The sequence below is a fragment of the Strongylocentrotus purpuratus genome, unplaced genomic scaffold (assembly GCF_000002235.5).
Source record: "Strongylocentrotus purpuratus isolate Spur 01 unplaced genomic scaffold, Spur_5.0 spur5_scaffold_2, whole genome shotgun sequence".
Classification (NCBI taxonomy): domain Eukaryota; kingdom Metazoa; phylum Echinodermata; class Echinoidea; order Camarodonta; family Strongylocentrotidae; genus Strongylocentrotus; species Strongylocentrotus purpuratus.
The window spans coordinates 8753565-8780326 of record NW_022145605.1 but is presented as its reverse complement, the minus strand read 5'-3'; the positions used below and the strand labels follow the sequence as shown (position 1 = coordinate 8780326).

At 36.5% G+C, this 26762-nt stretch overlaps 1 protein-coding gene across 1 annotated transcript; it reads left to right on the top strand.

Moving 5' to 3' along the window:
• The first annotated feature begins 1668 nt into the window (after positions 1-1668).
• On the top strand, positions 1669-26138 carry LOC583376 (serine/threonine-protein kinase TAO1). The gene is made up of 13 exons (XM_030990987.1): positions 1669-1922; positions 10048-10139; positions 10729-10904; positions 11638-11805; positions 13033-13188; positions 18720-18891; positions 19466-19644; positions 20777-20905; positions 21396-21590; positions 22362-22601; positions 23494-23706; positions 24943-25125; positions 25607-26138. Exons 1-13 carry the CDS (start codon positions 1669-1671, stop codon positions 25856-25858), a joined length of 2409 nt encoding a protein of 802 aa, XP_030846847.1. The 3' UTR covers positions 25859-26138.
• The last annotated feature ends 624 nt before the right edge of the window (positions 26139-26762 follow it).

Here is a 26762-nt window from a genome sequence, read left to right as displayed (position 1 = left end):
AATAAGATGCATTGCATCGGCTTTTCGCAGAATCAAAGTCAAACATACACACACGCGGGCACAGTTTTTATTTTTTATTTTTGATATTTGATATTTGATAGGTGTGGCATGATTTATTTTGTTAGGGATGTTATTTGGATCTGCAAAGACCGAATTAATACCCAATTGTTTTTTTTTGAAACATCACAGAAGAAACTTTGGCGCAAGTCGATTTTTGTACTCTCGCAAACAATGCCTCCTGTTCATCCAAGCGTGAACACGTACCACACAAAAATGATACTTAATGATTTGGGATAAAAACGCTTTCATAAGATGTATGATAATATACTGTTCATAGATGATTTTTAAAATAATTAGCAATTTTCTAGGTTTAAACTTATTTTTGACTCACACTGTATATTAGACCCTAATGTTCCATTTCACTCTGATGAACAAAGAATTGCCATGGAGTTATAACTGCTTTTCTTCTTTTGAATAGATTCATACGCTGAGAATGGAATGGTGTGAAGTAAATCGACATATCCTGCGCGCTGTGCTCTCCTTGCCGAAACTTCAATCTCTCAGCTTGGTAGGAAAAGTAATTCTCCTCGAAGACAAGACCGAAAATAAGACAGCAGTATGTATCATTGATTTTGTTTTGACATGATTAGATTTGATCTACATGACTTAAGTTGTTTATAAGCTTGTAACAGTCCTGGTGACACTTTTGAACTTCCACGCTGAGGATAACATTTTTTCTCCCATCAGTAGCTGGTCCATGGAAGTAAAGGTTGCAAGTTTAAAAATACTCTGAGAAAAAAAAAAAAAAAAATCAATACAATTTTTGTAAACGCCTTTCCACCTCATAATGTTTTCGACAGGTAAACGATACAAAAATAGAACAAAAACAAAACAAACCCTCTGTAGTGTTACGAGGGGTTCTGAAGATTTTTTGCCAGTGATCCTGCAAACAACGAAAGGGGGGGGGGGGGTCGCTGACCCAAGTACCACTGACTTTTTCAAGGAGGGGTGCTGTGTTAGGCAAGGTGAACTTGCAACAACAATCGCAGTAACCCGGTTCCTCGGTCCCTAGGTGAATTCCAAAAATCTTTTAAAAGGTCCCCAAATGAATCAATGACCCTTCCAATTAGAATCGTGTTCATTTAAAATCATGCGGCAAAGAATAAGATTATTAATGTTCATTTTCCATGTTTGTCATGCAAAGTAAACTGCAATTAGTCACAATTGTACATGTATCTAAACGGACAGTCCATAATCTTTATAAATTTTATTGACAACACGATCCTTCCTGGGGCACGAGCTAAGAGCATAATTATGGTGATTAATATATTTGTGATAACATTGATGCGTAATGCTTTGAAAGTATCCACTGTTATTTTATTATTATTATTATTATTTCATTATCATTAATATTACTGCTATTATTACTAATATTATCATTATTGATATCATCATCTATCATTATTTGTTATTTTTATTCTTCTTCTTCATCTTAAAATTATTGCCAAAACCATTATTGGTAAAAACTGTTTCATTGCAAAATATGTCAACTTCGATATACTCCTTCAGACTCTGAAAAAGACGTCCGTGCATGAGCTGTCTCTAGACTGTCGGGGTTTGGCTGGCCTGTGGAAGATAGGGCTACATACGTCATGCCCACGAGTTAAAATGCTTGCACTTAACTTCTATGGCGCAGATTATGACTCAAACTCTATCATCACGGCGTGTTCCCCATTCCGAGATCTCACCGAACTCCGCATCGATTGGCAGAAAACACTTGATCCCGCAGAATTCTGCAGAGCAGTCGAAACATCGTGTCCTCGGCTCCATAAGCTGTCCCTTAGCCGCATTGAGCTGGGCAACAAAAAGGCAACTGAGATCATCCAATCCATGAAGACGCATCCACATCTGACAATCATTGAGTGAGCCTTAATTAATCATTTATATTCTATATTCATGCTCGTAAAATTATTATGCCTCGATCCTTTGAAATGATGAATGATTAAAATTGGGATGCATATTTCCGATTCGATTCCTGTTACAAAGTCAACTCATTCCTTGGTAAATTCTTCTCTTACAGAATGGACTCGTGTTGGACAGACCAGTATTTGGATACCTCGGTTGCTGAGGTGAACAATGAACAAGACAAGCTGACTACTAGCGTGAAGCATGGTCCGTTATGATGTACATACACCACAGCCGTCTCGACAGTCGAATAATACTTTCATATCCCATGCATATGACATGCCATCCTCGAAATGAATACTCTTGGTTTTGCGCATCGAGAATTTGTGCGCCCTGTTAGGGAAAATAGTGAAGCAGTTATAACAGTTCATTGTAGAAGAACATATCATTTGTATTACATTCCCAGTACAATATCAATATTTGTTGTGTTACTATTGTTGAACCCCATAGTTTCTGGCAAGCACCAATAATATTGTTGTCATATTAAATGCCTTGCCAAAATGTTTTTCTCGTTTTTCTTTTGTTGATATGTTTATAATTTGACTCAATATAGAGTTGAAAAGGAAGACACACAAGGGGACCTTAGGTTAGACTTAAAATAACCCAAATAACTTTAAACTCTCAATCCAATGGATAGTTTATTAGATGTTGACAGTCAGCGTCAAAATTCACTTTGGCTTAAGCAAGGCAAATCCGTTTTGAATCATGCAAAACAATCTGGTCTTTCTTATAAATATTAGAGTAGACGAGAACTGACATTGTTTGCAGTTAAGCCTATGTACGTTAAAGTTTCGACAAAGAAATGATGCGTCTTTCAAATTCTATTTTCATGTCATGCATTTTAGAACTTTTGGTTAAAGATCAAGAAAGTAAATCTTGCACATGATAAAACAGCCTGCAATATCATTGACCTGTGTTCAAAAGTCAATATAAGCTATCTGCCTATACCTCATTTTGATGCTATAGGATTTTGTACTTAAACAGTGTTTGCAATTTTATAGTACGTTATTTTCACATTTTCTTCTGAACAGATTCTCTGGATGTTTTGGTACCATAGCAGTATCTTTTATCTGGTAGTTTAGGAATTTAAGAAATCATTTATTCCATTTTAAACTCCATTTATCGTTACGCAGTTTACTCTGTACACTTATTATTTTAGGAAGGAAATATGACAGGTATTTTGCACACGTTGAAAGAAAGAAAAGGGATTTAACATTATAATCATTTACACCATAGATTATCATGGTACTTTCTGAGATAAAGACATCCTGAAAAATAACAAGAAAGGAATATGAAACACGACAATACGTCTGCTAAAGGAAAAGAAAAAAGTGATTTGTATCATCTTGGCCGTAGTTGACACTTCAAGATTTATTTTCTGTTTAGAAACATTTCACGAATTCAGAATTAAAAGAAAAGTAATGATTACATAAGGACAAATTCACTGTGATTTTTTTTTTTTTATGTTTTATGTATTACATGACGGTGTATTAACAAAAGAAATGTAATCAAGGAAATCATCCTTCCGGTGAGATTGACTGTAGTCATGATAACAAAATGGTTAATTCGCGCGCAGTAATTTAATGATGCATATTTCATTTCGAACTATTGTCCGACATTGGCAAAAGCATGTTTACATGATGTGCAAACATAAAAATAGAAGACAATAAAAAGGCTGTCGCCTACAAATGCCTCTTTTGTTAGAGTAAACTACTGTACCATGTAACATGTATCATAGAAATGTGTGATTGGACTAATAAGTAGGGAAAGTAGGCGATGACGTTATGCCTCCTGTTCATCCAAGCGTGAACACATAACACACAAAAACGATACCAAATGATTTGGGATCAAACGCTCTTTCGTAACGTATAATAATTTACTGTTCATTGATGATCTTATAAATAATAAGCAATTTTCTAGGTGTATCCCCCTTTTTTTTTTACTCACACGGTATATCAAAACGTGTCTCCTCAATTCGGCATGTAATTATGTGTTCTGTCAGTTTTGTATGTGCTATGTTACCTTTGTTCCTTTGTTTATAATGCAGATGCGTTAATGTTATCTCTTTTATGTTTTTGTTTCACAAGTGCGCCTTGTGCATTTGACTTCAAGTGGATTCGGCGCCTTATAAATCATATATGTTATCAATATTATGACATGGATTATCATTATTATTATTATTATTATTATTATCATCATTAGATTAATTTTCCTTCATTTATCCAACCACGCTAACTCATTTTAGCCTTAACGGCTTTTTAGGGCAAAGATGTGAATAACATTATGTAAACATGTAAATTATATTGTGAGGAGGTCAGGAGGATTTCATGTGAGGCTGAATACCCGTTTTGTATTCATCTAGCAATCCAATACAAGGCACATTTTTCATCATTAAAAAACACTGCCAATGATAGATTAACATGACTTTGCTGTATGTGTAAGATATATTAATGTTTTATATTATACCGTACCCTTAAAAACCGGATTCAGAAATAATTTTAGATACATGTATGTACATATCAGACAGAACATCACGATTGTCATAAATTATATGGGAGGTCAACTTAATGGCTTTGTTTCTTTTTTCTTTAATGTAATCAAATGCACAATTATATTCAGTTTATTTCTGCGAGAAATAGTAGACCTACACATCACCCACAGACATGCATAAAGTGCAAAATTGTTTTAGATCAAGTATAATAGGAACAGTTAGCTGTCAGGACATAAATATCAATTTGATATCAGTTATTAAATGAAGTATGAACCTTAACCTAAAGAATCCTACAGTGAACTTGACTTTACAAAAGGGTGATTACATGAATATTTTGGTGTAACCTCTTATAATCAATTTGTATATATGCGCATACATGGAGGTCTCTGAAACATATTTTGGAAGGTGTATTTTATGGTTCTTATTGACGTGTAATTTACCATTCTTACATGTCCAGAGTGTAGATCTCTCTTATCTTTATTTGGATAAAGAGGTGTATTCAGATACGTCTTGCTCCCGTGGTCTTTTGTCTTTTGTATCACGTAGTATTCCCGTAAGTAAAGGCAGCTCAGGAACTTGGCGTACACAATGTACATAAAATTAATCATTATACATGTATTCCTACATACATGTACATGCAGTTGATATGGTAAATATTGAGCTAGTTCAAGGACTAAGTGCATCGTAAGTGCATCGTATCGTATAATAATAATAATAATAATTAACAACATTTGTAAAGCGCTTATCACAAAATATGTCTCTAAGCGCTTAAGAAAAATAGAAATAGAAGGAATTACAGCCAAATATTAAGTTATACATAATAGATAGTGGACAATCGAGGAGGCTGCATATGCAAATATATCTTTGAATATGGCGAGAAATTAAAATTGTCAAAAATATGTTAATAGCTAGCTGAAGAATGCAGTGTACAAAGTGTAAATGAAATATCATGTATCCCAAAATAACTTCATCCAGGCATTCGCGACAACCACACACTCAGTGACACGCCAAAGATGGGTGGTTCTTTTTTTCTGCACAAAGGCAGGCTTGTCTTTGTGGAGGATTTTCAGTAATGTTGAACTGACATTTTTTGCAAATCGCCTGTCATCTTGTTTTGTGATATACATGTGTATATATATATATATATATATATATATATGTTTATATATTAATCAACAATTAATTGACAACAATTGAAAAAAATGAGAGTTATGTTCAAAGTGAATTGTGCGTTTCTACACGACATGCAATTGTATTACCCTTCAGAAGCTATAACCAACAAGCATAGTATGCATGAATGACAAATATTAAATGAATGGCTTGTAGGTTCCTGGGTGTCACATACTTTATTGCTACAAAATAACTTCAAGATATAAGCATGTATAAATATTTAAACTTATGATACTGTCAGAAAAACAGGATAATGTCAGACCAAATATACCTGTATTCATCTTTACTTTAATCAAACATTTTTTTCTCTTTGCCTCTAATGAGGTGTTTATTCAATATTCAAACATTAACATAATTTTACAAACAATTTAGCAAAACAATGGAACATCAATAATATCATGCTGTGATGTTATTGGCAATTATGTTCGAACTTTGAATTCCTACCGACGCTGTTGCTGTTTGTTCCCTGCGAGTGGCAATATGTCAGACTATGAGATTTGTCGCACCTCCAGGTTAAAAAAACTACTGATATTTTTCAAATTTGTGTCATCGTTTATCATTTTGGACTGGTTATATGATATCTGACGTCATTATCTAAGAATCGTCAAGAACTACATCTTATTTCATTCATTTTAAAACAAATGCATTCAGTGAGTCTATACGTATCGTATTTTACAGGATTTTTGTATGACAATCGTTGTATACATGTTTACGTGACAGTTATCAGAGAACATCAATATGGCATTTGTTTAATATTGTAATTACAGTGTGTGTATTCTGAAATGCATGCACGAAGTTGTTATTGAAAGACCAAGACACATTTCGTGTTGAGATTGTATAATCGTACATAAATCATATGATATCAAATCTTTGAATATATATCTGTCTATCAAACTTGTAAAGTTTTATTCTTTCTTTTAAATTTGAATGGAATGCGCTGCAGGTTTTTAATTCTTCGATGATTTTATTACATCTCAATTTTGGATATCTAATCAGAATCTCGAATGGTAACCATTTGACTGCCGCAATGGTGAATACATTCTTATTTTATCATTTAAATATTTGGTAAGATGAGTGATGAAGTTGTTCTGAAGAGAAAGATATAGAAATAGATATGTATACATAGAGGGAGAAATGGAGAGAGCTAGTAAGGGCAAGTGAGAGAGAGAGAGAGAGAGAGAGAGAGAGCGAGAGAGAGAGAGAGAGAGAGAGAGAGAGGAGAGGAGAAGTACGGGGTGGGTCAAAAGATGTAAGAGAGTACGGGTGAAAATAAAGTGTGAATGATAGAAGAGAAACAAAGAGGGGAAGGAGCTAACAATTTTCTTCAATAACATCAAAGTTGATCTAGACACTCCTTATAAGGAATTAATAATTTGTGCCACAAATATATATTTTAATGGGAATACCAAGTAGCATTTCTATCATTGTTTGTAATAATCTATTTTTTGGTTAATAATTATAGATATGCCTAGTAACTCTTGTGCTAGACAGATAGTAAGGTGTCAAGAAATAGAATCAATCAATTAATTATCCGGTTAAAAAAAATACATTTCAGATTTGTGTGCTTCTGCATGGTCACGCATGTCACACGCCTTTGGTCACACGACTTATGTGAGGGTGTGCATGTGCGCGGTCTCACGCGCGTGTATGTGTGTGGGCGCGCGTGTGTGCGTGTGTGTTTGTGATATTGATGAAAAGAGAGAGGAAGAGATAATGAGAGATTGATAGGCACAGACATAGACAACTCGTCGGAAATGATAGGCCATCTCTTTCTTTTATACTGTATTTACATGTATCTCTCACTCTCAAACTATATTATTATTCCTTCACACCATGTCATTCTGAGCTCTCTCTCTCTCTCGTTCTATATTTTCTTCTCTTGTACTAGAAATATTTATGATTGTGTCAGTGAGTCTGAATGTCTGTCGCCCTCTTTCATTTCTTAACTCTCTATCACTCAAACGAGCTTCTTTAAATTTAGCCTGAATTTGGACTAAGTTTCACCATCATTAACAACAACATCACAACCATCAATATGTCCCTTTACTAAAAAGAGATGAAGAAAAAAGAAAATTATAAACAACGAAGAAGAATTAAATACACCCGGTATACTTCCTAAAGCCATCAAATGAATATCCCTATACGGTATGAGAAATCGAAAGAATCGGATAAGATGCATTTTAATACAAAGGCTATTGAAATTACATTTGGCATGGTTGTACGACACATGTACACCGGCAACATTTGCTCCAAATTCAATATCCAACATTAACCAATATTCTCAATAAAATCTAGATCCAGCATTATACTTTCACATAACCCTCACTTAAATTTAATCTTCAACCAGCTTGCAACCGTAATTCTAACATTTACCTTTGAAAATATAAAGCTCATAACAAAGATTGTCACTGGAGAACATATCGTATCACGGATCCCATAGCTACATGTTTATGTATATTTGACCCAAAGCTTCAGTCTCTGATATCGACGGCTGTATTTGTTCGTCGAGACCTGTATGGGAAGGTTAAAAAAATGTCAGTTTTATTAAATAATTGCCCATACCGGACGATTATTTATGTCTTCATGTATATAATTATGCTGAGAGAAGAAAGCAGTTTTATTTAGACCAAATTTCGGCCGAAGTTTCATCAAGGTGAGTATTAGGGGAATACCCATTCCATCTAAAAAAAACAGGATAGAACTTTAGAGCTCGCACTATATACAGTGCGTCCCAGAAAAAACGAAACCGAGAAGTATCGATGTTTTATCATAACTTAATCACAATCATAATTAATGAATGATACATATTTGTACCATTACAAATCTCAACAGGTTCCGACAGCCAATACTTAAGTTGTGCGAACTAATTTTTGTGATGACAACAATCCACAGCAATTTCATAGAAATAAATATCCATAACAGAAGTGATAATTCTGGAGATAAACATATCTGATTTATTGAATGAAAATCATATCACAAAACACACGATTGTGTACTTGTATCAATTCATTTGTAATTATCTTTTCACTGTTATCATGATTGCTGGTCAGTTTGCAGGTACAGAACCTTGCGAGTCATAACGCAGGGTCTGAACCTCGAGACTATGAGCTGCATTCCGTAGGCCCAGCACTCCACTTGCCAAGCCCGAAACTGACAAGGTTAGGCTAGACTTGAAGACTCATGTGTCCAGGGGCGTACGCAGGGGGGGGGGGGGGGGTTCAAACCCCCCTTTGGTATTTTTATGCGTGTTAACCCTCCTAAAAAAACCTAAAACCCCCCCCCCCCTTTTTTTTTTTTTTTTTTTTTTTGCTTTTCATTATTAAAAAAAAAAAAAAAAAAAAAAAAAATTATACCTACGGCTAACCTAAAAAAGGTGACCTTACCCCCCCCCCCCCCAACGATGAAAAATGTCAAATTTTGAAATTTCGAGACTTTTCGGCTGGCTGAGTCGTTGCGATTTTTTTTGGACCCCCCCCCCCCCCCAAAAAAAAGTGTCCGCTTACCCCCCCCCCCCCCCCCCCCCCCCCCCCCCCCCCCCCCCCTCACTGAGCGACTTTTCGGCCGGCGCGATTTTCAAATTTTCGGGAGCTAAATATTTTAAACCCCCCCCCTTGAAAAAATCCTGTGTACGCCCCTGCATGTGTCACATACTGTTTAGTTACACTGATTTAGGTTAGTCCAAAGGATTATGGATCGCCAAGTGCTAAGCTCTCTATTCTTAACAGAAAGTCAATGTACTTCTGCGATAACATGAATAAATAGAAAAAAGTTGATGTGGATGGACATAATTTTTGTCTTATTAGAAATAGTGTATTATCTATTATCAGTGCATGTGTTAAAAAAAAAAAAAAAATCAAATTCAATTTCAAATCCATCCTATCTCACATGAAATAACCCAACACAACTAAAACTCTCAATAGAACATTTTACGTTTGCTCTTATGGTTTTCTGCATGGATATAGAGTTGAAAAATATAATGCTACATGTATTTTTTAAAATATTTTAGCTCCCATGCAGTGATTCCTCTTTTATTTAATTTCCATGAAATACTTGAACATGTATACAAAAAAACGAAGAAATTGTAATATGTAATAGAACTTAATAAAGTGCTTGATTGTATCAACTGTAATAACAAATGACATTGTGCTAGCTAAAATTTGGATGAAATTTGTGGGTACTCTTACTCTTTAGAACATGAGAAGTGATATCAGATTAAGCACTAGAGGAATAGGAAAATAAAATCCTAGGTAACTTTCAGTAATAATAACAATGATTATAATTCTGGACTTGAATGGCGCACAAATTTTTCTGAAAGAGGCATCATTGGTGCTCAATTAATCTCAAGTCAAAGCAGACATACAGGTACATTTCCCCATCACATAATAACAATAACAATTATAATTTTTTTTTTCTTCCAACAGGATGGCTCCTGAAGTAATACTGGCCATGGATGAGGGGCAGTATGATGGCAAGGTGGATGTTTGGTCACTAGGAATCACATGTATCGAATTAGGTCAGTCACCTCCATCTTCTTTTATTTTACAACCTTAACTTTTAGTTTGTCAGTTATTTGGTAAAATAGTCATAGATAAATTTAATGCAAAAATTAGGATATTTTAAAATTTCTTTTCATCTTTATTGCACAGCATACGGATATATGGTAATAGTGATGGAAATGAGATATAAGTCATGAAATCAAGTTTTTTTTTTTTTAAATCTTTAGATTTGATACATTTTTGTTAATTTATAATTAAAGGTATAACTTAGAACATCATGATGTATTTTGTACAGTTATATAAATTGTTTAATCAGTTAATGTGTACAAATTACCCCATAAAGAAGGAATGAATTATTAAATGAATAATAATGATGATATTAATGATCATTATGTACACTTTTGTTTTGAGAAATAGACAAGACCTCTATTTCGGTAGATTAAAAACGAAACAAAAGTTATAAATGTTTTCTGAATCTGTAGCTTATCAGACAATTGTGTTATTAAAAAATTGTACTGGATTCTTTGTTTTGATGATAATTTTATATGTTGTTTTCTCATAATTTTTTTTATTGATCTTTCTCATCATTACTAAATAGCATGACAGCTGAAAGAAAACCACCGTTATTTAACATGAATGCCATGAGTGCCCTGTATCACATCGCCCAGAACGACCCTCCATCGTTATCAACGTCTGGCTGGAACCAGTGCTTCCATGACTTCATCAAGGCTTGCCTGGCCAAGGAGCCCGACAGCCGCCCCAGTGCAAGACACTTATTACAGGTACGTTTGTTTGCAATGTCAGCCAGTTATCTATATCTGTATCTGTATGGTTTGGTCAGCAATATGTCCTCTTCAGACACATTTTTAGCTTTAAATGTTTCCAGGGATGGGCTATTAACAGTTGAAGAGGGAAGGTTGTTCCAGTCCCTGACAGTATTTACAAAGAAGGAGTCCTGGAATACCCTGCCCCTTTGCCTGATCTGGAGAAACTTCATAAATAGTCCATGCACATGGGCAGATAAGAGTAATTTGTACCAAATTGTAAACCATCACTGTTACACAGGGGGAAGTATTCCTTCCAAGAGGGAAAACAAAATGTGTTCATAAAGCATCTTTATCACTTTGGCATCAACTATTATAAAAAAATCAGAAAGTTGGGCTTCTCCATGTTTTAGTTCCATAAAAATTGTAATGCTTGTTGAAATCATTGGCTATAAAGGAGAATGAAACCTGATAAAATATCTGATAATCTTATTCAAAATTAGATTATCAGCTAATGTTTGTTGGGTTTCACTTTCCTTTGAATAGAACCCACCCATCAAATACAGTCAAACCTGCTTTAATGACCCCCTGTCCACAAAGACCACATTTTTTGTTTCCCTTGGGTGGTTTTTCATTGAAACATGTATTAAAGGAACCTGTCTACAAAGGCCACCTTTCTTGTCTCCCTTGGGTTGTCTTTATAGACAGGTTTTACTGTATCATATTATCATTACCCCGTTTCTTTCTGTAGCTTGAATTTGTAACGAGGGACAGGCCGAACAACACACTGATTGACCTGATAGAGAAGACCAGGAAGGTGGTACGAGGGATGGATAACAAGAACGTTGGTAGGATAGCCCAGCTCTTCAAAGGTAACTCCAACAGACCAAACGATGACCAGGAGGCTAGCACAGATGATGTAAGCAGACACACCCACCCATCCTACCTATTTCTCTCAATACTGTTTCACAAAGATCCTAAGTTGAACCTATTTCTAAGTTGAACTTAACAGTTATGGAAAGCCTTTTGCATCTTTGAAAATATTTTGTAAAAGTTTTTTAAAATGCATAAAATGTTGATTCAAATCATTCATATTTTCTATTATCAAGGAGATTTCATGTTCTTGATGTGGAATTTTTGAAAAATCTAAAATATTTGAATTTTTGCTTTCGAATATATTTAATTTTAAGGCTACAAATGGCTCTCCATAATGTTTAAGTCCAACTTAGAATCTTTGTGAAACACCCCCTGTAATACTAGAGAATTTTGTCACATGAAATTTTCATGATTTGTAATTGACAACAAATTTCACAGCAAGAAACTCTTTCGTGAATTGCGAAAAAATCAGGTTATATCAGTTACGATTCATTCATTATGTGGAATATAAATCAGGAATCAGAATTAATTGAGCATTTCAAAAATGTGTCATGCATGTGGATGTTTCTAGTTTTTATCTATGAATCTTCTTAATGATCCAAGTCGTAGTATGATAGGGCAAATATAATGTTTTTGCCCCGTAAGGTCCCATACATTATCCTTATCAAGATACTTTGATGAAATTTCCTTAAAAAAAACAAATGACAAAGAGGAATCTGGTTGGATTAAAAGAAGCCAATGGAAGGAATTTGCTCCATGCCTTCTTATATACACAAAGAAAACTTTAAGTTGGACTTAACTATGGCAGGCCGTTCACGCCACTAGTTGCTCTCACCATTGGTCTCTCAATTATGATCTTTAGATAACATTTTTTCCTACAATAATGAACTATCAAAAAATGTAAATCCTGTAGATTTGTGACCACGATTGGTACGTCCCTCGGGAAACTGATGCCAGTAAATGATGAGAGAAAATAGTGGCATGAATGGCCTGCCACAGTTAATTCCGACTTAAAGTCGATCTTAGTCTTTGTGAAACACTCCCCTCCAATATAACAAATTCATAACTCATCATAGCAATAAATAGATGGGACATCCTTTGTCCAGGGGGTAGTTTTTCAGGGGGTAGGTGTTCTAGAATGTTATACTTATCTGTAAAGCGCTTTAGAGGGCCTGCGGTCCTGAAAAGCACTATATAAGAACGAGCTATTATTATTATTATTATTATTATTATTATTATTCAATGACTCGTGACATCTCTATCCATGCAGCAGCCGTCCGGGGATTCGTTTGACCCCAGCGAGCCCACCGACAGCATGAGCAGCATCAACGACCGCAGCGAGAACAACAGTGAGTCGGGAAGCGTCAACAGTATTCAACCTCCCAGCGACGGCAGTGCTGAAAACTCACAGATGCGCAATGAGAGGGTGAGAACAAGAGAGAGAAAATGCTGGTTTACGTTGACGATAAATCTTTATTTTTGTAGTCGCATCATGTTGAGGTATTCCAAGGTTATTGGGGAAGTCTGTCGATTGTGCTAAGCTGAAAGGCCTGGGAAAATGTTCCTTGAGGGATGTTTTAATGAAAGAAAGTGCACTTTGTGGTAATAAATTGGTCTCATAATGAAACCATAAAGAACAAAAAACAAAACAATATTGTTCCTACAAATCAAAGTCATTTTGATCAAAGGTGCATATTTATCCTAAGGGAACACCTTTGGGAAATTCTTAGGGTGTAAATGAATCGCCTTGATAAATTTGTAGGTGCAAATTTCAGGAACGACGGAATGCATTTGAATGCTTTCGTGTTAAGAGAGTTGCATAACACGGCATGATTTTGGCCAAAAGATGGTTTGATAATCTTGGAATGCCTCTCAATCAGTCAGATCCCATTTCTTGTATTATTTTAATACAAATCAACATTTCGAAAGCACAGAATGCTTGTTCTGATGGAAAGCTTTATTCATCATTTTCTTCTTGTGGACTAAATTTTTTCTTTCAGCCATGTATGAATTAACATCCCTTACATTCAAACCTCCGGAATGCCCCCCCCCTCTCCTGTTCTTTTCTCATTTTCATGTCATGCCCCTATTCCTGTTTCTCATTTGTTCATTATATGACAGACTGTCATGCATGCCATATGATTTGTGACTTCAACCCTTTCCTTATTCCTTAACAAAATTGAGGAGAAATACTTTACAGACTCTGCCTTTCTTTCCTTTTACAACAATATTTTGAATAAATGGTATTGTATTGGCAGTGAGATCTGCAGTGAAATGAAAGCTGTTATCTTTAAAGAATAGTCAAATTGTGAAAAAAGCTGCTTGAGTTTTCTTGTATTTATGCCACCAACTTCGTCTATCGTGTAGAAAAGGATGTTGTTACAGAGAAAACAGACAAAGCTCGCTTAACCTAGTGTGTCACTTTGCAAAACATTCTGGAATATTATGTTTTTGTGGTGTGCAACGCATGTTGGCTAGGATTGCAGTGGCTCCCTCTCTGTTGATTGATTGAAAGTTTTTGATTTTAGCATTGAACAAATTTTTAGAGCATGTCAGAACGTGGCTAATTTTTGATATCAGCTTGCCTGAAACTTTACCATTCGTGTTTTCTAAGCAGATTTAAACGTATGCTTAACAGTCCTGTTTAAGGGTCCCTCCACACATGGCTACATGCAATACTGTTTAACACTTACCATTCATTCCACATTTGTTTTAAAACTTAACTCTTCATTGTCATTCCTATTATTATTTACAACATGCTCCTTTCAGCAAGTCTTCATTTTATCCTTCATACCCAGTCTGATTTGGTCATCAAAATAAGTTAATGTGATTTTTTTTCCTCCAATCTGTTCATGACATAAAATTCTAATATATACTTAATCATTCATGTCTTTTTTTTTTTTGCTCTCAGATATTGAATTTCAGAAGCGTTAATGTTTCAAGCGAATCTGTTGCAAATTATTTTGTTATCAAATGTAATACTTTAATGGAACAAAATCAATTTTAATTACACAATACTCCTTTATCAAACAGTTATAGAAGGGATTTATTGGACACACGTACAAAGTATATAAAAGTAAAGTAACTGTTTAGAATATCTTTTAAAATTTAAAGTTATATAGAGTATTATGATAGTTGTTTATAAGCCGCAACAATGTGCTAGCGTAAGAAAGGCTATTTTCTCAACTCTAATTGCCTTTTAATGTATTAGATTACTTGATATTTGTAATTACAGATCTTTTGTTGCATACTAACCAAACTCCTCTTTTAGAAGCTCTGTGAAGTAACATCTCTTCTTGCTTGTCACCATTTGCTCTCTTCCTCCTCCTCCTCCTCCTTTGTCCTTGTCTTTTTGTGTCATTGCCACACGATACCATCAAACTTGCCCATACCACCGACCTTCAAAAACCACACCTTCAATATTGCAATGCCCTACCCCCCACTTTTGACATCTTTGTGTGGCACATTGAACCCGACCACCCAGAGGGTAAGGCATCCCTCGGTACCGGAGGGCAGGGAGGCGCTGGCCATGGGCGTGTCCCCGTGCCCCTCCCTGGACAGCATGGTCTCCATCTCGTCCTTCTGCTCGTCTCTTGGTTCCATCTCTTACGCCGAACGCGAGGCCTTCCTCGCCGCTTCGGGTTCGGTCCGGCTACGGGTGCGGGAGAAGCGTAAGGTACAGACCTTGTCCATCTTGGATCCTTTGTCTTGGTGTTCGGTATGTTGGCTATCCTCCCCTCCTAAAAAAAGAACAACCAAAGGAAAACAAAATGAATGAAAAATGCTCTCACACACCGATTTATTTTGAAATGGAAAAAAAAAGATATCTTAGCCGCATCACTGGCAATTTGGATGGCCCCTTGGTGGTTCCATGGCAATTGTGATTTTGTTGTTTAGTTCTCAAGTTTGATATGCGTTTCTCAATGCTGCATGAAGTCTTTTGCATGAGCAGTACTTATAATCGTGCTAGTTAGTGTCTTAGCAGAGAAACAACAAACCAAATAAAATGCACAGCACGTAATGTTTTTAGAAATTGATATCTCCCACAAGTAGGACAGATCTGCAGAACTAGAATTTGGTTGAGCAACACACACGTGGGAAAATTAATTTCTTTTAGAACTGTGTTGAATTTGGGTCACTAGTGATGTAGAATGGGTTAGGTATCACAGTTACTGTAAGTTAGCTTTAAAAAAACTCTTAATGCACAATCTATTATTTTGTTGTAGTTGAAGTTTGTTTTATTTAAATCAAGCTTAAAGGACCATAATCATTAAGAATGAGAAAAGTTTGTAGGCATTCAGAAAATGTTATATCATTGATATATTTGAATCAGGCTATATTATATAAAAAGCCAGTCAGACATGGCAGAAAAATAAAGTCTTATTTTATAGGGTTACTTTGAAGTTAACCCATTACTAACAGGAACTGGGTGGCTCTTTTTTTAAGTTTATGGGAATGAGAGAATTCAGTAGTCAACAGATTAAATTGAGTTCAGTCAATTGGCAGAAATTTCTTCGAACAACACTGTACTATTTCAAAAGTTAGGGTCAAATTATTGTCAGACCATGTCTACTTTGTTCACTTCAGTCGGATTGAAAAAAAATGGTTTTGTTGATATTTTGGCTGCTTTGTACCTTTTTCGGATTCAGATTGAGATTTTTAAAAGTGGGCACAAGAGAAATAGGAAATGATGCTTATTGTTTTTGGTTTCTCGTATTAAAATTGACTATTTCCCTATAGCTTGGCATGCTGCATTTGTATGCTGAGCCAATTGAATGAGAAAAAAATCCCAAAGAATTATTAAAATGATTTTTGTTAAAGAGCATTTTATTTTGCATTGCTCCCAGTTTGATTTGTGAGACAACCAGAAGAGAATGCAATGCATGACGTAGATATGTTTGTCAAGGTTAGAAAGTCAGAACGCCTTTTGATTGTTGTCTTACATTTGGAAGATCATCGTCTTTGCTGCATGAAGAGCCTTAATGTTTCCGGCCGTAGATGTATGAGTGTTATTGTTATTATAGATGTGTAAAAGGGAGGCGTTTATGGCTTTGTCGTTTTTATTGCAAGAATATTTAGAACATAACACCTATATTGAAACATTTGTGTGTACTTGTACAAGCCACTGCTCATTCTGTTATGTCCCTGCAGTGCTTCAAAGCTGTTGTTGTATTATTTGAACCTATATTGCCAGACTTGATGTTTTTGTCTGGAACCTTCATTTCAATGTCTATTTAGATGTCTTGAAAGCCATTGCAATGCATTTAGGCTTTGATTTCATACTTAGAACTTCTCACCAGCTCCCAGATAAAAATCTTTTGGAAACCTGTGAAATTAATTGATGTGATCACTCTGACATTTCATTTTTTCTATTTTTTAAACTATCATTATTTCATGCTTTAAATTTTTTTCCTGTCTTCCAATTTAGATATTATCACTGCATTGTTCCAATGCTTATGATTTTGTTATTGGGTACTATCTACATGTACTTAATTATTCTTTCGTGATCACTACATTAGTTCACTGCTTTACATTTTATTTCATGAATATGACCAGCTTGTGGTTAAATTGTTCTCATGCTGTTCCTTATCGTTGCATTGGTTTCATTTATAACCTCATTTTTCTGGAACCTTTGGTTTCAACATCTTAATTTTGAGATATTTTTTGTATTATTTCCTTTCTTTGATTCTTCAATTTTTATATTTTAAAGAAGATCCACTGGCTTTGTTTTATTTGTCAAAACCTTCCTCTTGATATTATGATATTGATGTTGCACTATTACAATGCAGCATAGCAAAATCATGGTATATCATGTCATGCTTTATTTTACCTACTAATCCAGCTTTTTCCTTCTTTCAAGCACCATGTTCGCTACATTATATTATTTTCTCTTCTGTTCACATATCTTTATTAAAACAAGTAAAAGTACATAAGTACTAAAACAAGTTAAAGTACATGCACATTTTTGCCATCTATAGTGATATATATATACCTGCTTCAATGCTCGAAGTATTTACGTTTCACACACCATGTAATTTTAACGCTAACACATAACCCTCTGCCTTTATTCTTTCCCCCTCACAGCTAGCCATCGTTGTCAGAGCAATTTTCACCAATGCATTCTGCTGTATTTGTATTGTTTTATATTCTTTTCATATCCTGCCTGCTACACATGTATCAGGCTGTATTATGTCCAACGCATTGTAATTGTTCATGTCATTACGCATCTGTAAATCTTCAATGTCTGAAACTATCTACAGTAAGGAAGGTTGTACAGCACTTGTTTCTGCGACTATCGCTCTGTGTCAATTTCCCACACCAAACAAATTCTTAACTTCAACCCTGGACCCGGCACAATTTCTCGCCCTAACCCCTTCCCTTAACCTAATGTAAAACCCAATTTAAACCCTAAACCCTATACTTTTTATGAAATAAAGCCTGGAGTAATTGTCGAAGGAGCTAATGTCAGGACACCGGTTGGAATGCAACGAGTAGCACAGATATAGAAGTACACTGAATGGATCTTTTTCTAGTAATAACACCCCTCCTCTTCTCTCTTTCTATAAATGCTCCCTCCATCAGGTCCATTTGATAAAGTAAACTCAGGGTACCTAATTAGTTGAGACCTGTGAAACCATCTTCTCTTATTTCTCCATTGGCTATTAAAACTTGGAACAAAGTGCAATGCAAGGGAATGATCTGTGCATAAGTAGATTAGAAAACCCTTGAGCATCATGCTTTTATCTGTGCTGTTAAAGCAGTGTTGGTCATGGTTTTGAATTTGGTGAGAAGAACTTCCCCAGTGCCTCTAGGTACAGTCTAATGCCATATGACTTAGAAAAGGCATTATGCATGTGTTGAGATCCTCTTCAAGCCCTTTACACCACGATATGGTTCCAACGGTGATGCATGAGTTGGCTTCAAGTTCAAGCGTATCTTTCTTGGTGTTACTTGCAGTTGCCGAGTGACAGCTTTAACTTCAGTGCGAGCTTGACGTCTGAGACGACACCGGAGAACCCGTTCACGAGGGACGACAGCTATCGTGAGAACTTCAAGACCATCAGGCCCACATCGGTCGTCACCAGACAGATGAAGGAACATGAGAACGAACAGAGGCAACAATTTTCAGGTATGAAATCTTGTATTCTTGGTGTAACAATCATAGTGTATTATTCATATAGATGAGTGTTTTATATGTGAATCAGATAATGCCTGGTGATTGTATTTATGTAACAGTAATATCAGTCACTAAGAGAGTTTACTCTTTTGTTCTTGAAAAAAAGTTAGAAATATAATTACTGAATGCAATGATAATGACAATTGTGGAGAGGTAGGAAATTGCAACTACTTTGGAGGCTGAAAACATTCCTGTAATCCTGATCTAAATGTAGTATGGTTACATTTCTGAATTTATATTTTAATCCTGATCTTGATGCAATTCAGAAAGGAAAATTGAAGTGGAAAGGTGATATACAATGTGTGATCAAGATTTAGAATTACATAGGTATCCTTTGGATTTAAAGTCACAGTACAACATGTATAATATTTTTATGGCAAGCACAATTTATTATCTTAGCATTATGTGAAAACAGTTTGTCCCTATTAGATGATAATCCCTCTATCCTTGCTCAAATCTTTTGAGCCTGACTGTAAGTACAGGAGATAATGATGATAATGATTCCATTGCCCATCTCGTTGCCTAGGTTACAAGAGGATGAGGAGGCAGCATCAGAAACAGATCCAGCAGCTGGAGACGAAGCTCAAACAAGAGATGGATGAACTGAGAGATAAACTAGATAAAGAATTCAACCAGTGTGTGCAAGCTAATGTCAAAGAACTTGATAAACTCTTAGGAAGGCATACAACAGATCTGGAGAAAAAGGTATGGAATTAGCTTTCTCTTGTTTATAAGATCTTGCTCTGTGCATGGTTACTGGTTGATTGGGGGTGATGAATTGAGGAATCAACTTGATAAAGCAGGGAATAATTTTCCTCAAATTTTTTGATTAGCAATTTCAGCCGATGGATAAATATTTCAAATGCAATTCTTTCTATGGAAGAAAACTGCTACACAAAAGATATTTTGTATAGCAGTCATGCAAAAATGCATAGCAAATTGCGATGCGGTACCAGGAAAATTATTCCCTGTAAAGAAATCAACTGGGGCCCGTTCCCCAAAACTCGTCATCAGTGACAAATGACAGTCTTTGTTATAAGCTACTGAAATCCTTGCTTCTGATTGGTTATCAGCAGATTTGTCACTGATTTTTGTCATTTGTCATTGAAAAAAGGCTGTGTGAAATGAGTCCCTGGTGTTGTCATGCTAACGTCAAAGAACTAGACAAGCTCTTAGTAAATCGTGCTACAGATCTCGAGGAAAAAGAGAAAAATGTGTTTTTATTGGTGAATTGATATGAATGAGCAGAGAGGTCAAATGGATAGAGAATTCAACCATTGAGATTTTATGTGCTAAGCTGTGCACTACATAAGCAATTCATCAAGTTTCTGCAATGTATGGGATTCTTCTGTCTGCAGTATGATCATACTCTGTGTGATTCATGTTTAACTCGCTATGCTGGAATCCCAACATTTTGTTGATGATCTACTACATATTATTTATTGAGGATGTAATTAAGAAGAATGAGTCGTTTAGATTAAAAATCCAACGATGGATGATATGTTAAATAGAATACTGTACATGTGACATGCTAGAGCATGTTTTCATAGAAATACAAATGTTCATGTTGGTATTGGTAAATGCAATGTTGAAGTAATCTGTCTTCTCAACATTACATCAGGGGAAACTTCATAATCTCATTTATAAAAAAAAAGAAGATGACTAGCATACTGACCTCTTCCAACTTTCCAGTATTAGGAAAGAAAGTGAACATTCTGATTTAGATGTGCTGATGAACTTATATCGTAGTTTCATAAAAAGCAGTAGAAGCTGGGTCAGTTTTTCTCTGTTGGGAACTCAATATTTTTTCAACTTGTATTTGGTTGTTGTCTTGCAGGAGAAAGCAGCTGCCACTGAGGAGAAGAAACTCCTGAAGACAATCACATCCCAGAACGAATCTGAATTGAAAGCCTTCCAGCTCAAACAGAAGAAAGACTACAAACATAACAAGGAACAAATGAGAAAAGTAAGATCTTTCAAATCATTTGAAGTAATTGTGAATTCTGTAAAACAGTGCGCAATCGAGATGCATACTCGCCAGAGTTCCCAATGTGCATTGCGTTACAATTCGCATATGAGACTTGAAAGGTTACCAATTAAAGGCATTGTTTAACAATGTTTTCAGTTGTACAAATCTGAGATGCATGGCCCTATGTGTTATCAGTGTGTGTGATATGGTGTAATATTGAAGCCCTAAATAAAATTACACTTCAAAATGATCATGAAGTGCCTCAAAAAAGTAAAAATCTTTGAGTACCCGGTTTTACCATACTCATTTTCCCCAATAGACATGCTGTTTGTTCAACTCTCTGTTACCTTCCAGGAATTGGATAGTACTCCAAAGAAGGAGGCATGCGTGGGACTCCATAAGGAATCTCTGCTTTTCTTTTGCTCCATAGAAATTTGAAATACTCCCAATGATCAATCATTCAATCACCTCTCTTCTTAACTTGCAGGAATTGGACAGTACTCCGAAGAAGGAGCACGAGGCCCGCATGCGGCTCCACAAGGAATCGCTCCACCAGGAGCAGCAGAGGGCAGAGAATGACCTGCAGGAAAGGCAGAACCAGAAGCTGGACAAGGAGATGAGGAAACTCAAGGGCAAACTCCTGCTCAGCAAGCAGACAATCGAACAAGACCAGCTCAGAGAGGTGAAATTAGAAATACATTGTGTAATTGCATATTGAGACAGACTTGGATTTTTTGTGTCTTTTAACTTTTGTCTAGTGACTGCCCTTTACACGTCACTAGGGCGCTTTCACAAACAAGACGGAAGGCAAAGACGACGGTAACGCGAGCAAAAAAACAATCTCTGTTGATTTTCACGACCGTACGCGGCCATGATAGCGTTCGTTCCCTAAACACGACGGAAAAGCTGTATTGCCGTAATTCTCCCGTTGTCTTTGCATCTGTCGTCCTTGCGAAAGCGCTCTTATTATCCAAGAGACATAACCTGATTTATTGTTGAAAACATAGAGCTGACTACTAGACCAACTGAACTCTTTCTGTGCTGTGTAACAGAAAGTTCTAGAAGGAATGCCTTCTTACAAGGTCCATGGCCGTAGTTCTCTGTGTTTGTCCACACTCCAGTGAAATAACTTGTGTTCTCACCAGGTTAACTCAAAGCTCTGTAAAAAAAAAAAATGTCTAGGTTTACGGAGCTGTCCATGAATCTGCTTACTTAGAAGCAAGATTTCATTGTAGTGATTAATGTGTTATATTGTCTTTTACCAGAGCTTTGCAATGCTAAATTAAAGTGCAGTATTACTCATTGCTCTTGTGTACTATAACAAAAAAACGAACTCAAGTTGCTTTTGGAAGTGTGGCTAGATTAAGGAGCATTAACTTAGCAATTATCCAGGAAGCAAATTCCAGAATCACGACTGACTGGTTATTTTTTTATTTTGTGTGCGTACTTGCAGGAGCTTCACAGGCGGCAGGTTATGAAGGAGATGGAGCACGTGATGGCGCTGCGACACCATGAACAGATGCAGTCCATCGAGTACCGTCACACCAAGCAGATCCAGTCGCTACGCTCGGAGCAAATGGAGAGGCAGTTCAGCACAGAGCTGACCAACCAGGCTGAGTATAATAAGACGGCTCAGCAGGACCTACGCAAGAAACATTCACTGGAAGCAAAACAACAGCCCAAGGAACTCAAGGTCAGTATTAACTCACTCTGAACCAAATTTCCATAAGTTTGTGGATTACATTATTATGTAATCCTTTTCTTGTGCCTAACCCAGCACAACCCCAAAGGCTTTTGTTACTTTTTGTCTTATAACAATAACATCACACTTTTTGTTTTGAATGTGGACCGAACCATTGCTTCTCTCAATACCTGGGACTGATATGAATGGTCAAAATTTGCACAAATATTATTTTAATACCTCAATTTTTGTTCATTATCCCCAAATTGCTGACTTATCTGAGCAAGGGCTGACGGGATTACCTGATCTTCCTGGATCATAATATATTCAGTTGAGATCTCTGTGTGTGTATTGGGTTTTTACAGACGTGTATCAATTAGATATGATTATTTACATATGGGGACCTACCTTTAATGCTACGGTCACAAAGGTTCGTACGAACGATAATTTTGTACGAATATCCCTGTTTTTCCATTGTCTTCCCGAATTTCCATTGTCTGAAAATCGTTCGTACGGCCTTCGTAGCAGTTCGAAATGGCATTTGTGACCGAGGCTTAAACGTCACCATCCGAAAGACTTGACTCAGTTTCGAACTTGCGTCCTTGGCTGAATCAGTTCGTAACTTCCACTTTTAGCTGGATCACAGACGCACGCCACAACGCCTAGTTTGAGATCTCTGTGAACTCAGTGCTAACTTTAAAGCCATTGCCAACCATACTCTGAATGTAGATGGCTAGTGAGGTGTTCAATCAATACTAGGGAGAAACAGACCAACCCTTAATCTGATAGCTGTGAAATTAATGCCACAGGTACATCAATGAAAGAAAATAAGACAATGTCGGTGCTTCAGATCCGCTTAAAGTCATTTCTCATGAAACTTAATTTTTTTGTTCTACTCCAACAGGCCAAAGAGAAGAAGATCGAACGTCAGTACCGCGCGGTATGCAAGACCCAGATGCTTCAGTTCAAGGCCCTACAGCAGCAGGTCTTACAGACGATGCCTCGGGAGAAACATAAGCAGTTCATCAAGAAGATGAAAGAGGAACAGACAAGAAAGATGGCTATCCTTGGGGAGCAGTACCGACTGAGCATACAGGAAATTAATATATCCGTATCTGTGAGTCCATCTCTTGTTCAGAGTAGTCTAAATGCTTGTTCATATATCATATGCCATGGTAAACCGCCCCAATGACATAAAACCTCCATGTTTTGTTTTGTTTCACACATAAATGAATGGCAACGGCGTAAACAAAAGTGATATGTGTATTTACTGAGCTCTGTCTTATAGGATACAGAAATGTGAAGCGTAATACACTTTACATCATTAAAGGTAAAGACCAGTATTGGAAATGCCCCAATTTCAAAAAATGAAATGGAAGCTCTCATTACCAATCATGTGAAAGAATATGTTTTGACTAATACATGATGATAAAAAATTTGCCGGGAAACCGCCTACTAATTTATATATTTGGTAAATTTGTTTCTCTCATGGTCTGTGAGAGATATAGGGTAGTCCCATATACATCTTTCTGTGTATAGTGCTTGTAACTTTACGAAGAATGGGCCAAATTTCTTATCATTTTGATGATTCCAGAACCTTGCAGATGCTAGATGCTAGATTTTTGTTTTGTAATAAATGATCAACCTTTTCTGATCGATTCCACAACGTTTCTTTCACAATGCAATCGCATGACCATAACTGGTCTTTACCTTTAAAACAAATCGCCACGGTCTATGACCAAACGATCCGATAGGTTTAGTGAAGGGCTTTGGATTATCAGAAGGCATATCCTGTCAGATGATCAACCTTTTCTGATCGATTCCACAACGTTTCTTTCACAATGCAATCGCATGACCATAACTGGTCTTTACCTTTAAAACAAATCGCCACGGTCTATGACCAAACGATCCGATAGGTTTAGTGAAGGGCTTTGGATTATCAGAAGGCATATCCTGTCTGTTGAAAATTTGACTCTTTAGAATAGAGTAATCACACTAATTCAAGTCAATACGCAATTGTTGTCCATTCAACAATTTCATCGCACCCTGCAAAATTTCCTTTTTTATATAAGAATCACATGTGATGTTAATTCAATATTGCCAAGGGGTTTTATGTCATGGCTTAGTGCCTTTAATGAAAGGAATGGTTTTAATGATACACCTAAATGTTTCATAAATTTTATTCACTTTCTACGTAGTTTCCTATAAGTGGTTGTTTCAGGATGAAATCTAGGTCAATGTCTGCCCTATGGAGGAAATATGCAATGATGTAGTTATGTTTTTTTGACATTTCATTTTGATGAAAAGCCCCTTAAACCGATTCTGAAATTATTTTTGTATATTTTTTTTTCAGGTGAAGCTGGATAAGTCCCAGGAGCAAGAGTGCAATGTGCTACAGGACCGTCTCCGCCAGGAGATGGACCTGCTCCATGCCTACCAGAGCAAGACTCGGCTCCAGCAGGAGGCCCAGCATCATAAGGAGATCAAGGAGTTGGAGGAGCGCGTCTCCATCAGAAGGGCACGACTAGAGCTCAAGGTGAGCCAGCAGTAATTTCAATCCCTTCCTGAAATCGTGCATGGGTGTAATAATCTTTATACAAAAAAATCTGTCTGTATTGAAGTGAAAAGATTGCAATTTATAAAACTTTCTGGGCAAAAAGGTCTAATATGGTATGTAATCCAGGTATGATAGGTATCTTGAAGCCTCTTTCTCAAATGGCTTCGTAAACGGCCTCATTAAACTGTTGTGACGACCTTGAAGGATTAAAGCCTAGATGTGTGCTATATGTTTCTCTATTTTGTAACACACAGATACACTTTAGTACATTTAGGAGCCTTCGTTGCGCAGCTCCTTTTTATCACCCCACTTGCCATTTGTTTAAATGTCAAGAAGTGTGGGTTTTTTTTTGAGGCAGTTGACTGTACCATGTGAGAAAGACCCTTTATTCCATGTGCCCTGACCAGCACCACCATACAAATTTTATTGTCATTTTCTCCCTCAAATCTCTCACCACAAGATTGAAGAAGACTCGGCCAAACTAGAGGGTGAGAAGACGGATCGGAAACGGAAGCTGTTTGACAGACACAAGAGAGAAACGGCCGAGTTCAACCGCGAGATGAGCAGCCATGGTCTAGAGCAGCTCTCTATCAATGACATCAAGCAACAGGTCTTTGGAGGGTCACGACCTCTATCCATGATCGAGACCAGCAACAACTCGTCACCGCGCAACGTCCGACGTGAGAACTCCTTCTCCTCTAGCTTCACATGATGAGGAGGGATGCCCCTCTTTTTTTTATTTCTTATCCATTATTATTTTTGCCAATTTTTTTGTTGAGTTTGACTGCATATTTTTATTACTCTTGCATCGCTTCATCGAATAGTCACCTCCCCCGCCCCACGCTCGTATCGAGGTGACGCGTTCGGCTGGCTCTGTACAGACATACAACCCTTGTAGCTTAGGAAGAATGTGTGTGGTCCTTGGTGCCCTGTTCTCTCCTTTCCTTATGTACTAAATTTAATATTCATTCAGTGAATGGTTTGAAAAGGACTTGAAATAGCGCATACTTAACAAGGTATTGGTGAGTGGAATAGCTGCATGTTTTTGATAAGCAGTAATTGTAACTAGTTAATAGTCTTATTAGTAATACCATCATCATCAGTGTACCCCAGTTAGAAATAATCAAGTGAGAATCCAGTATAGCTGCATGGTGTGATTTAGATCAAATAAAGTCTGTTTGGATCAAGTTAACAAACTATGAAGTATCCACTCGTTTACTCTACTTTGTTCCTGGATTTCCTTTATCATTGACCTGAAAAGCACTGCAATTTAACCCTTTAGGTAGCAATGGATATCAAGGGGACTCAATCAAAATGGTTGAGAATTCAGTTCCGTTTTCAGGGGTTTACAAGACACAGATATGAAAACATGACTGCATTTTCAATGGAATTTTAAAGGTGTAATTTTTAAAAACAAAAATGCAACAATAATCCTGAATAGTTGATGCATTTTTTATTGGAATCTTGAATGGTTTATGTAGCCGTAGAGGACATTTGGAAAGATATGGCAGATATCACTAACATGTTTTCAAAGTTTGGACTGCTATCCATATATTGGATAACTTCTCAGGCCTACTGAATACTAGATGACTGAATTGTGTTTTGTGCATGCAAGT